The 13794-nt window shown below is 50.3% G+C and overlaps 1 protein-coding gene across 2 annotated transcripts in view; it reads left to right on the forward strand.

Moving 5' to 3' along the window:
* SLC39A13 (solute carrier family 39 member 13) overlaps window positions 1-13794 on the forward strand; it is a 176865-nt gene that overhangs the window by 113014 nt on the left and 50057 nt on the right. For both annotated transcript variants that reach the window (XM_078684492.1, XM_078684493.1), the window contains one exon: window positions 10135-10267. In XM_078684492.1, coding sequence (XP_078540618.1) covers window positions 10135-10267 — 133 coding nt within the window. The remainder of the gene's footprint in view (window positions 1-10134; window positions 10268-13794) is intronic.

The raw sequence follows: 13794 nt of genomic DNA on the forward strand, positions 1-13794 counted from the left end.
CATGAATCATCCCTTTCAGGGTCCTGTTGAATCTCTCAACAAGCCCATTGCATTGTGGATGATAGGGTGTGGTGAACTTGTAGTTCACACCACACTCCTTCCACATGGCAGTCAGATATCCTGACATGAAGTTTGTACCTCTGTCAGAAACGACCTCCTTAGGGAAACCCACTCTGGAGAACACTCCAACTAGGGCTCTTGCCACTACAGGGGCTGTAGTGGTCCTAAGGGGAATAGCCTCAGGATACCTGGTGGCATGGTCCACCACCACCAGTATAAACTTGTGTCCTGATGCTGTCTGGGGTTCCATTGGACCAACAATGTCAATCCCCACTCTTTCAAAGGGAACCCCCACCACAGGTAGTGGTATGAGGGGGGCCTTTGTTGTGCCACCTGACTTGCCACTGGCTTGGCAAGTGACACATGAGCGACAAAACTCCTTGGTATTCTCATTCATATGGGGCCAGTGAAAGTGTGAGACAAGCCTGTCCCAAGTCTTTGTCTGACCTAAATGACCTGCAAGGGGAATCTCATGGGCCAAGGTGAGAAGGAAACCTCTCAGAGACAAGGGGATGACCAGCCTCCTGGTTGCACCAGGCTTGGGGTCTCTTGACTCAGAGTACAGGAGTCCATCTTCCCAGTATACCCTGTGGGCACCTGTGGCATTCCCTGCAGCCTCAGCAGCAGCCTGCTGTCTGAGGGGTTCAAGGGAAGGGCAGCTCAACTGTTCCTTCCCCAGGTCTGCTCTGGAGGGTCCCCCTGAGCCCAGAAACTCAACTTGATCAAGTTCAAGCTCTTTAGGCTCAGTTTCCCTCAGCTCTGCTAGATCAGCCTCCTCAGAGACTTGATCCTCAACCTGGGGCAAGGGGGAAGGCAAAGCCTTACCCTTACTGCTCTTCTTCTTGGGAGGTGTCTGGTCCATAATTTCAGGATCCAGCACCTGTTCAGTGGGGCATCTTCTGGCCTGTGACCTAGTCACAGCAAGCACATGTGCTGGCAAGCCTAACATCTCCATGTGAGTCCTCTGCTCCACTTCTGACCATTGTGATGACTCCAAATCATTGCCCAACAAACAATCAACTGGGAGGTCTGAACTGACTACAACTTTCTTTTGTCCCTTCACTCCACCCCAGGAGAAAGCTACAATTGCCACACTATGACTAGTAGTGACATTGCTGGCATTGGTCACCAGGAAATCAGTACCTGGCATGATCTGTCCAGGGTCCACAAAGTTAGGTGTCACCATGGTGACACTGGCACAAGTGTCCCTATAGGCCTGAGCCATTTTGCCATTAATCAAAGGTGTCTGCCTGTATTTGCCCAAAGTATTGGGACTTATTTCAGGGGACATATCCATATCCCCTGTACAGACAAGGACAGCCTGAGTGAGTGTGCCAACTAAGTTGTCAGACCCCTCAGTACCCAAGGTTAACCCAACTAATGCCTTGGGAGTGACACTACCACTACTGACTGTACTAGGGGGTGCAGTTGCTTTAGGAGCTGTAGTGGCAGGAGTTTGTCCTCCTCCTCTTTTGGTGCACTCACTAAACCAGTGAGATTTACTTTTGCAGTACTGGCACCACCTTTTGGACTGGCCTTCTTGAGTCTTCTTCTTCTGGGAAGCCTGACCCCCACCCTCTTTGGTTTGTTGGGGACCTGGTGAAGACTTCTGGTCATTTTGCTCATTCTTAACATTACCCTTCTGGTCTGCTTTCTTCTGACCACCCTGGTTCTGGTTCTGGTTCTGCTTGATCCTTGTCCTGACCCATTTGTCTGCCTTCTTTCCCAATTCTTGGGGAGAGGTCAGATCTGAATCAACAAGGTGCTGGTGCAGCAACTGGTTCTGACAATTGTTCAAAATTTGTTCTCTCATCATTAGATTATACAATCCTGTGTAATCTGTAACCTTGCTACCCAGCAACCAGCCCTCCAAAGCCTTAGTGGCACAATCCACAAAATCAGACCAGTCCTGAGACTGAGTTTTCTGGGTGTCTCTGAACAGCAACCTGTACTGCTCAGTGGTTAAACCAAACCCATCAACCAGTGTATTCTTCAGGACCTGGTAATTGTTAGCATCCTCCACTCTTGTAGTGAGGAGCTTATCTCTACCTTTACCATCAAAGGAGAGCCACAGTATAGCTGCCCACTGACTCTGGGGAATGTTCTGCACAGTGCAGGCCCTCTCCAGAGCAGCCATCCATTTCTGGATGTCATCCCCTTGCTTAAAGGGGGGCACTATTTTAGTCAGGTGTTTAGTATCTAAACCCTTCTCTCTATCTCTTGGGAGATTGCTGCCACCAGTGGGAGCTAGCCCACTCATCTGCTGCTCTCTTGCCAGGGCAAGCTTCTCTTTGGCCAGGGCAATTTCTTCCCTTTCAATCCTCAGTTCAGCTTGTCTCATCCTAGCTTCATGCTCCTTTCTCTGAGGGGAAGTAAATCTCCTCTGTGGAGGATTCCTTCTCCCCTGAGAAGAGGCATTAGAGTGCAGAGATCTATTGGAGTCCCTAGAAAGAGATCTATCTCTCCTAACTCCAAGGTTAGGCCCACTTCGGGTTAGTACTGGGGGGCCCCCAGATCCTAGCCCAAGTAAGTCTAAGTTGGTCCTAGTTAGCCTTCTGACTACCTCAAGACCCTTGTCTACCTCATCCCCAGAGAGTACCTCCTCGTCCTCCTCCTCAACTGCTGAATCAGTGTTGGGGAGGTCTGGATCCCCAGAGGTTCCCTCTAAGGCTGGCATGCTCTCATGTAACTGAGAGAGCTTTCTGGCATCATATGTCTCTAAGAGACCTATCAGAAAGGGTAGGGTGGGGTTAGACCCCTGTTTCAGTTTCCTGGAGACACAGAGTTGCCTCATCTCCTGAAAATTGAGAGCTGCATATCTTGAAGTGACCTGTGGAGGGTCAACACTGACCAGGGGAGTCTCAGCAGAGTCCCCCTGAGTCGACATGCTTTTCTAGTGAGGTGTAAGTGGTGCACTTACCTACACTATATGTTTGCCTACTGATCCCTTGCTAGAGTTGTAGTTTAGGGTGTGCTAGGCCCTAGGAGCTACAACAGCTGGTTCAGTAGAACTCAGAGTATTCTAAGCTAAGTTATATGTACCTTTAGTACTTATGTGATCCTTCACAAGATATTCTTAGGGCATGTGTGGTAAAACAACAGCAAGCTCAAATCCCAACCGCTGCTCACCAATGTGAGAAGTTGGCCTGATGTGCAGTGCTCACTATTCTAGTGATCACTATATATCAGTCCAAACAACCCTTATTGATGATTGGTTGTAAGTCAACCTTATAGACCAGCTATCCTAGTAGCATGGATACGAGCAGTCTAAGGCTAAGACTCTAGAGGGCGTGTTAAGCCAGCTGTTTTACCATCACATTACCCCTTGAACACCCAGTGAAAGGACACCACACAAGTGTTATGAAAATAAACAATGTATTTATTAGGATCACAACAACCCTGTACTCTTTATGAGGACAGGGTGCTAAGCACACAACAAAACTCTTACGAAAATACTTTTAAGTTAGCACGTTACACAAATGCCCGAGGGGCACGAAAAACCATATACACTAAAAGTGGAATGCGAATTACTAGCAGGTAAGTAACAGTTCTAATAGGCTTTGGAATCGCTAGGACTGGACTAGGGAATCGTTAGATTACTACTAGGAGGCCCAGGGGACTCGGGTGCAGAGTGTGCACTCTCACGCGGGATGCGGGACAAAGTCTATGGAGGCTAGTAAAGGCAAAGTTAGTGTTCACGGGCGAACCCGACCTGGTAGGAAGAAAACGACAGTGGATCCTGACCCTTGGATAGTGAGGCTATGCTGGGACACCGGAGTGCCGAAGTTACCTAGCCCAGGGGCTGCAGCTGCATAGGCCTGAAAAGACGTCGGGGATCTCGTTGCCGGACCGGGAGCCTGGAAGGAAGAAGTTGCTGGCAGGCGACCAGTGAAGGAAAGTTCGATGGATCCAAGCCTGGATCAAGGAAGAAGAAACCTGAAAGCAGAGGGGACCAAGTTCTTGAATCACTAGCCAGTGATTAAGTGGGCACCAGGATGGCACCGGGCGAAGTCACCGCAGTCAGGTGAGTGGGCGCTGCTGGGCTCTGCAGTCTCTCGGACCAGGAGGCGTTGTCGGCGACCAGGATGGAGGCGCGAGCTGTCCCACGAAGGATGAAGTCGTTGGCGTCGAAGTTACCCAGGATTGGGCAACAAGCCTTGGCTAATTCAAGCCCACGCGGTGGACTCAAAATGGCGTCTTGAGTGGACCAGGAGGGTCCAGGGTGCTCCTCTTCTGGGAGGGAGCAAGGGCCAGTCTGGAGCAACCAGACTAGCAGCAGAAATGTCGTCGGGCGTCGTCAGGGAGGCCACAAGCCAACGGGCTAGTAGCCAAACAACGCGGTGAGCAGCGGAAAGCAGAAGGGCCCCACGCAGATCGTGGAGATGCTGGGGGGCTGCACTTCGGAGCTGGAGCTGCTCAGAGTCGGGGCTTCTCGGACCCCAAAGCACTCACCAGTGGAATACTCGGCGGGCTTGCTGTGCAGAAGTCGTGCAGTCTTGGCGATGGCCGGTCCCTCGAGGTCTCGTCGCACCCACGGTTCTCAGCTGTGCTGTAGAGGTGGGTAGAGGTCAGAGGTGCCAGGGAAGCCGGGTCTCGTCGAGCTGGGCAGTCGGATTCCGGAGGAAGGACGTGCAGCAGACCGCAGTGTTCTGTAGATGGTGCCTGCGGGTGCAGGGTGACTACTCCTTAGTCACAAGGGAGAAATCTTAGGAAGAAGTCTTGAGTTCCTTTCGCAGAAAGTAGTTTCAGGATTCAAAGATGATCTGATTTGGAAGGGGGCCAGTCTCTACCTTTATCCTGTAAAAAGGGGCTGGCACGCGACTAAGTCCTGCCCTATGGGTGGGACTAGGAGGGGGGTGGTTACACCCACTTCCTTGGCGGGCTTTTCCCCAGCACAGGGTCTGGAGTGACCCTGGAACTGGTTCAAGCCGGCCTATGCACAGTGAGCACCGGGGTGCTACTTGCAGTCACCTTCCTCTAAAGCCCTGCCTACCTACAATACACAAAACCCTGTCTGGGACGGTGCTGGCACCGCCCCTGGCAGGAAACCCTTTGTCCTTATCTCCTGCTCTGGGAGGACTCCCAGCAGCAGGAGGGCAGACTTGTGTCTCGGTGGCAGCATCCATTTTGTGGATGCTAAGGCTCTGTCTGACTTTTAACCGGGTTATAGGTTACAGGCATGTCGTGTCCCTCTAGAAGGGTGGAATGCTAACCCCGTCGCCAGAATTGGCGAGGGGTTAGTATTCCAATTCGTATGACACCTTACTCGACATGTTTTGATAAAGCGATACCAGAGTTGGCACATAACCGCGAGGATTATAATGCACTTAAGAGTATATGGTATGCGATATCATGGAAACGGCTAAGGGATAGATCCCGAAAGCCGCAGACAGGCTCAGCTCATGCCAGAGCACCATCTCACACGATTCCAAGCACTCTGCCTTCAGGATTGTTAAGGCCTGCCATAGGAGTGACTGATAGGAGATCTGTGTGTCCATTTTAGGGTTAGATATAGGTATACTATATCTAAAGCAAAGGGTGAGTACACCACCTTGCCCCAGCTGTCGTGCAGCCAGTTGTGTCAGATTTAGGTAGTCAATCCAGGGGTGGCACAATACGTGCTTCAGCCCCTGGGAGACTTCTGGGTGCACCTCAGCCCTGGGTACAGGGACTTGGAGAGGGCCCAGTGCCAATTCAGTACCTGGGTACAATTTGGATAGAGAGAACAGCTAGGCTGTGGGTCTGATTAGCAGGCCCACAGCCAGGGAAAGTCGTAAACCAGTGCAGCAAAAAGCAAAAATCTGGGTGATCATAGGATTGCAGACCCTACTCTCCTACATCATCATAAAGAGATAAGCCAACACGTGTTTCGTCATTGGGTAGGTAATACCATGACTTCATCAGGGCTGAAAAACAACAGATAAAATGAGTCAAAACTCAGTAGAAACAGATTTGAGAGAGACACAAGCCTTCACCCACCAAAGGTGTCCAACATCCAAATTTCAGTGATGAATCTACGAATTTAAATAAAAATGTGTATACAAAGTGCACTGCGTAGCAGTGATGAGCAGGAAAACCGAAAAAGTGATGAAAGAAAAAGGAGAGCACGAGAACCGAAACAAACCAAATTCATAAAAAATGTGATAAATTCACACCTCCCCCGAAGTAATATACTCCCAAATACCTGAACTAAGACGTCGCAACAAATAGATGAGAAAAAGCCGCTAAACAGTGTAGAAAAACCAGTATGGATACATAGAGTGAAACCTAAATGGGAAGGAAATATGAAGGTTAACATTGTCGTTACCTCCAAAAAGGCATCCAAAAGTAAACCTAACTTGCAGTGTGGGTTTAATGTACCATGTGCTCCCTGAAAACCTACCAACCCTGACCAGCTGTATACAGCCATCCACCACCAGACATGTTTCTGGACCCCTGGATAGATAGCCTCTGCTTTCTGGGACCAGAAATAATGCATAACCTGAGCAGAGTGTCACACCTTCTCCCCCAGGATGGGCCAGTGCTCGAAGAGGGGATGTTCAAAGACCTGCTGCCTTTGTAATGCGACCCCCAGGCTCTGCTGCCAGCAGTAGATCGCAGCCCCTGGTTTACACCCCCACTTTGGGTGGGAATACCGGCGGGAAAAATTCAAAAGAGTAGGAGGTGTGCCCGCCTCTGCCAACCCATTCCCAAAGATGGGGGAGGCGAGGTGAAGCACAACTTTCATTCCCCACCATCTTGAAAATGGGGAGGCCCCTCCAGTCAGGGCTAGGACTATGCCTCCCTCCCACTGGAACGTGACATAATAGAGTGTGTAGTCACCCCAGGTAAGGTGCCCATTGGTCATACCTGCAACTCCGCTAATACGCCTACTAAATTTAGTATTTAGGTGGCTCCCCAGACCCATAAACTAGATCTGCGACGACCTAAGACGACGACCCTCAGAGAAGAATGAAGACGACGACTGCCTTGGCTCCAGCCCTATCGGCCTGTCTCCAGCATCTGCGAACCTGCGACCTGTCTTGCAGCCAGCAACCTCCGATCCCCTGGGAGGACTGCTGCCTTAAAAAAAAAGACTCCAATCTTTCGTGGACAGCTGACATGTCCAAGAAGAAACAAGCTCCACACCCCTGGCCCTAGCTGGCTTTCGGCTCCGAAGACTGGGATTGTAAGTTAAATACATACCTGATTAACCGCAATATTGTTTTCCCCATGGGATAACATTGGACTTTGTTGAAAAATGTCTGCGTGTCGCTTTTTCAATGTGTTTTTAATTAAAAACGTACTTACCTTATTATGATAATAAGTAAAATAAAATACAAAGTATATTTTTCTTAAAATTGATCTGCATCTACATTTGGAGTCGTGTGTCCATTATTGATCACTGTTGTGCCATAAATGTCTTACACTCCTCTGCGTTAGGCCTCAGGCTGCTCGCCCACACTACCACCAATAGAGCACTTAGGTTTTTAAATAGAGCCCTGTGCACATTTAGGGACCCCTGGACTCTGTATATAATATTATCTCTAGGTGGTAATACCGTGCACCGAGTCCGCTTCCTACAAGGGCACCTTGGAGTTTCCATAGCAAGCTCCTGTCCACTCGTAAGGGATCCCCTGGACCCTTAACATGATGTATCTCATTTTGATATATCCTATTAAGAGCCAGCTCCCGACAGTATGTAAGGCGGAAAGTGTACGTAATGAGTCCAAAGCTTCAACTCTGTCATTTCCCTTTTGAAGAGGCGAGGTGATTGGATGAATGCAGGAGAATTAAAGTTTAATATAATAGTATGAATCAACCTCTAATTAGATGGTTCAGACAGATGTCCATCCAGTTCTTGTAGAGATAACAGGAGAACGAGAAGACAAACGGGGTTCCATTTTATAACTGGGTCCATGAGGTAGTGAATGACTGGAATGAGTCCGTGACTGCGATGCAAGTGAAGCATTACCAGCCCCTGAGCCATTCGGGGGTAGCAGAGTGACTCGGGGAGGAGTGCGCTCCCAGTCTCATGCGGTACTTGTCTGATCCTACTGGAAGAAATCCAGCGAAACTTACTGTGCTGACTAACAAACGGTTTAGTACTTGGGGGAACAAGGGATTGGAGCGGTAGGGTTTCAACCCTCAAGGGAAGAAGAACTCCTGCTAGAATGATTCCAAACCAGAAGGGACTGGTCTGGAGATTCCCATGGGTCTGGGCTGGAACAGAGGTGTAAAGGGACCTGCTGGGTTCTGAAAACCACAACTGAATGAGAAGGTAAAGGACCACTTCCCTGCCCATGATGGTGAGCGGCTGTAGGTGTCACCAGAAAGGCATTACAAGAAGGTTGGCCATTTAAATCACCAGCATCAGCCTGATCTTTGATAGGACATCAGTGGCAATCAACCTAGACTGAATAGAAATCTTGAAGAGGGACCCTTGTCCTGTTAATTCCATTCACTAAAACACTGTTGGGTTTGTCAGTGAGGTGGTATCAATGGGACGAAGGGTTCTGCGCTAAGGGATGACGTCCACTCTATGGTTAAGAGGAAGTATCTCAAACCTGAGGACGTTGTCTCTGGCTCCACTGTCAGTTGCCTGGTAGGCATTGGGGACACCTGCCCGAGTTGAGGTAGAAGTCAGTGGCAAGACAGCTTTGGACCAAGTTGGGTTGTGGGTGCTTGTTTGGCAGTGAACTCGTTGTCCACAAGCTAATTCCATGGCTGCGGACTTGCATGGCCTGGACGATGTCTGTTGTGCTGACCTGCGTGTAGGCTGCATGTCACTCCTGGAGTGGAGGGTGTGGTGTGAACCAGTCCAGGTGTGTCGAGACATGGATGTGTTGCCATCGCCCCTCATCCAGTCGTATATTAGGATGAGGCCTCAGAGTTAGGACGGTTCGTGTATGTATCGCACACAGCAGCATCCTCTGGGTTGGATGGGCGGGAAGTTTGTGTTGCCAGATATTTCTCATTCAAAATCAAATAATGGAATACAGGAATGGAAGTCTGTACAAAGCAGTACACCGGTGTTTTCAAAGCTTAACGCGCAAACCTCAAGTTTCATCCGGACTAAGCACGGAGTTTGGTCTGGCCGAGTGTGAAGTTTGTGGCTGCACTCTGTCCTAGCAGTTGAGGACGGTCAATTCAACTCCAGACTTGAACAATGCAAACGTGAGTGTGCTCTTTGTTTGCAGATTTCTATATCCACAAGTCTTGATTCTATCCAGGGCTAACTGCAATGAGGCGCTGCTAAACTCAGTGGGAATGGCACATCCGAGTCGTAGACACTGTGGGAAGGAGTTTTTTAATAGAGGTGCCCTGGTCTTGTTCATGCGCCAGTCTTTGGAGCTCTGGTCCCTTTTGGGCCCTTCTCACGGCTACGGTCTTGTATTCTCAGCGAGCAGCTGGGCATCAGTGGTAGCACCTTCAGAGCCCATGAATGAACAGTTTCAGACCGGTTAGGAAGTTATCCGAGCAGCTCCAAATAAGAATATACACTTAATATTCTGCCACCCTATTCTAATAAGGGGCACTTCGGCGCACACTCTTCATCCGGACAAACCATACAATGTATGCCATGGCTGAGGTACCCTGAAGCGGCAGCTGAGAAGTTTGGAGTGTCTTGGGATGTGGAACATTGAGTGTTTTTGGGAAATCCCTTGGGAGTGTCTGGAGTTGAGATAGAGTGACCATTATTACGTCTGTGTCTATCTAAGAGTGGATTGACAAAGGAATTTTAAGGTGCAACAGCTGGGCTGTTCTGGTGGCCTTAAAATTCATTCCTGCTTGACATTCAAAGCCCCTTTGTCACCGCGTGCTTGTGTTTGATGCCTCCTGTGTGACATTCCTAACACTTTGTCACCGTGTGCCCGGGTTGGATGCTCTCGTAGTTGGAGGTTACAGCCCCCTGTGTCTCTCTTCTGTATTTGGCTGGTCTTCTGGTGGAGTCTATAAATATGTGTAACTGGGACTGGTCCATTTGTGGGACTCTGTGGCACGATAACAATTTGTGACCTGTTTTGTACTAAAGGTGCTGTTGTCTGTTCATTGTATCACTGACGTCTAACCTCTGACCCATGTGTTTTTCAGGTTGGGGATTTTGCCATCTTGCTCCGGGCTGGGTTTGATCGCTGGAGTGCAGCCAAGATGCAAGTCACGACAGCCTTCGGCGGGATTCTGGGAGCCTGCTTTGCCATCTGTCTTCAGTCACCAAAGGGAGCAGGTAAGAGTAGTGTACATGAGGAGGGCTGTCTGATACCAGGGGCGGCAATACACGGACATGCTGGTGTATTGTATACTCGCGCATTCTATTACTTTTCTTGAACAGTACTGGACAACCGTCCCTGGCATGAGAGATGACTGGAACATCTGTACCCAAGTTTGCCTCTTACAAAACTAGGCACTGAACGACATGCAGAGCCCTGTCCAAGACCACCCTCCCCCACACCCCCGCTGATCTCCTGAGCACCGTTCTTTACTCGTCATTTAAGGGCGAGAGTGTCTGCACTGCATACATGGTTTGTAGATCTTGTCTACTAGACCGCACAAGCAGCTACTGAAGACCCATTGTGAACGTATTGGTCCTGAATCACAAAAGGCCTCCGCATTTGTGGCAGAGGCCCCCCCTGTCGTGTGGGAGTCTTCACTCGGGGTGGAATATCCGCAGTGAGATTCCACCCTGAGTGCGGTGAACCCCCACGACTGCAGAGACTCGGCCTCAAGTGTGGAGACTCCCCCATGACTGCGGGGCCTCCGCGATGAGTGGGGAGACGCCCCCACGACTGCGGGGTCTCGGCCACGAGTGTGGAGACTCTCCCACGACTACAGGGCCTCCGCCACAAGTTCAGGGACTCCCCTATGACTGCAGGTCCTCAACCACGAGTGCGGGGACTCCCACATGACTGCGGGTCCTCCGCCACGAGTGCCGAAACTCCCCCATGACTGCAGGACCTCTGCCACGAGTGCAGAGACTCCCCCATGACTGCGGGGCCTCCACCACGAGTGCAGAGACTCCCCCATGACTGCGGGACCTCTGCCACGAGTGCAGAGACTCCCCCATGACTGCGGGGCCTCCGCGATGAGTGGGGAGACGCCCCCACGACTGCGGGGTCTCGGCCACGAGTGTGGAGACTCTCCCACGACTACAGGGCCTCCGCCACAAGTTCAGGGACTCCCCTATGACTGCGGGTCCTCCGCCACGAGTGCCGAAACTCCCCCATGACTGCAGGACCTCTGCCACGAGTGCAGAGACTCCCCCATGACTGCGGGGCCTCCGCCACGAGTGCAGAGACTCCCCCATGACTGCGGGGCCTCCGCCACGAGTGCAGAGACTCCCCCATGACTGCGGGGCCTCCACCACGAGTGCAGAGACTCCCCCATGACTGCGGGACCTCTGCCACGAGTGCAGAGACTCCCCCATGACTGTGGGGCCTCTGCCATGAGTGCGGAGACTCCCCCATGACTGCTGGGCCTCCGCCATGTATGCGGAGACAAATAAAATATATACATAACAGTAATAAAACATAATACAGTAGGCTATAATGGACTGCACAGTCACTGTAGTAGTCCATTCTTGTCCTTTTGTAAAAAAAGAACCTAAGTTGAAACGCAACCAATCAGGCTCTTGCACCCTTTAGAACACTCCACAGAGAGGCAAGTCCCTCAGATTTTCTACCGCACGTCGTGTGACAAGGAGTCTCCCTGAGCTGTGCTAAGTTTTTTTCAACATTTACTGGATTTAGTGAGGACAGAATGTCTGATACTTCTAAAAAAGGTTTGTTCAAGGCATGTAGCTCACATGCTGTGCATAGCTCGCCATCTGGTGTTGGGTCCGGATGTTTGCACATTGTTTTTCTTCGAAGAAGTCTTTCCAGTCTCACGAGGTAGGTGACTCCTCCCTTCGGTGATAGTGCGCATGGGCATCGACTCCATTGTTAGATAGTTTTTTTACCACCATTGAGTTTGGATGTGTATTGCTGCGCTCTGGTTCGGCACCGTTTCTCGTACCCCTTCGACGCCCAATCCTCTACCCTCAACAGTATTATCGATCGCGACTTCCCATTCTTCGCGTTTTGTATCAATTCAAGACAACTTCGATCGGAAAACTCGTGGCGGGCCATCAAGCCTACCCACGCCGACAGGACCAGCAGTCGATGGAACGGACTCCCTTCTAGTTCTGCCCCGGGTGCCGTGCTAAGTTTCCATGCATCGACTTGCACGAAGTGTGCAACCTCTGCCTATCCCCAGAACACAACGAGAAAGACAGCGACGTGTGCCGATTGTTTTGATCGAAGAAGACGCTTTGTGACTGTCTGGCTTGATGTCATGAGATGCAACATCAAACTGGCTCCGCAACGGACATCTTCAGTGAGGATTCTGACACAGAACATCACGCTCAAGGAGCCGAGGAAGAAGATAACATGTTCGAGGCATGCGAGTTGTAGATCACATGCTACGCATAGATCGCCATCTGGTGTTGGGCCCAGACGTTTGTACTTTGTTTTAGTTAGAAGAAGTCTTTCCAGTCACGAGGTAGGTGACTCCTCCTTTCGGTGATAGTGTGCATGGGCATCGACTCCTATTGTTAGATTGTTTTTTTCCGCCATCGGGTTCGGACGTGAATTGCTGTGCTCTGGTTCGACACTGTTCTCGGGTTCCCCTCAGTACAATCCACTACCCTCTACAGTATTGTTTCTCGATCGCGTATTCCTTCCTTCGCGTATCGAATCTTTTCCACAACTTCGATCGGAAAACCTTGTGCGAGGCCCTCGGGCCTAGCCGCGTCAACCAAATTTGAAGTAGATGGAACGGACTCTGTTCTAATTCTGACCCAGGTGCCATTCCAAGTACCCCTGCACCGATCTTCACGACGTGTGCAATTTGTGTTTATCGCCTCAACACAACGAAGACAACTGCGAAGCCTGCCGATCCTTCCGATCGAAAAAGACACTCTGAGACCGTCGGGGTCGACGTCACGAGATATATTAACAGACGGACTCCGCTCCAGATCTGTTCCAAGAAGATGTTGACCAGGAGATCCTCGAAGCACATGGAGCCGAGAAAGAGGAGGAACAACAAATTAACTTGTCCGAGGAAGCCTCCAACATTGAGGAAGACATCACACCCGGTCAGTGTACTTTGAGTAAAGATACTCCTCTGCCCCAAAAAGTTCACTTCCAAAATGTTCCGGTCCCTCCTCCGCCTACAGGCCAAGGTCGGCACCGAGAAAGTTTCCAACGCCCCACCTTCGGGCTCGGCACCAAAACAACTAGTTAAGCCTTCCGGCTTGGGACTGAGTTGACCTTCTTCGGGACCCGAACATAAGACTTCGGCACCGAAACATAAGCCAACTGATCCCTCCAAAACTTCAGCACTGTAACACACTTCGGAACCGAAATAATCGGAGCCGAAATCCTCTGCACCAAAATCCTCGGCTCTGAAAACGTCGACACCAAAATCTTCTATGTCGAAAATTATGGCTCCAAAGGAAAAGTAGGTTTCTCCTCCATCCTAGAAGCTTAGCTTGGACGTTCCGCCTGCTAACACGGACCCCGAACAAAAGGAACTGGTTTTTAACCAAAAAACAGGTCACCTTTCTGCAAAACTGCTACAGAAAAGGAAACCAGAAGTTGAGGAATCTTACCATATCCCTCTAAAGAGAAAGAACATGGGGACTAATAGTTCTCCTCCCCCTCTTTTCCTTTCCTCAACTCCTCCACCTAATGACCCAAACCTGCTTATAACACCCAC

Source organism: Lissotriton helveticus, chromosome 3_2, assembly GCF_964261635.1.
Source record: "Lissotriton helveticus chromosome 3_2, aLisHel1.1, whole genome shotgun sequence".
Classification (NCBI taxonomy): Eukaryota; Metazoa; Chordata; class Amphibia; order Caudata; family Salamandridae; genus Lissotriton; species Lissotriton helveticus.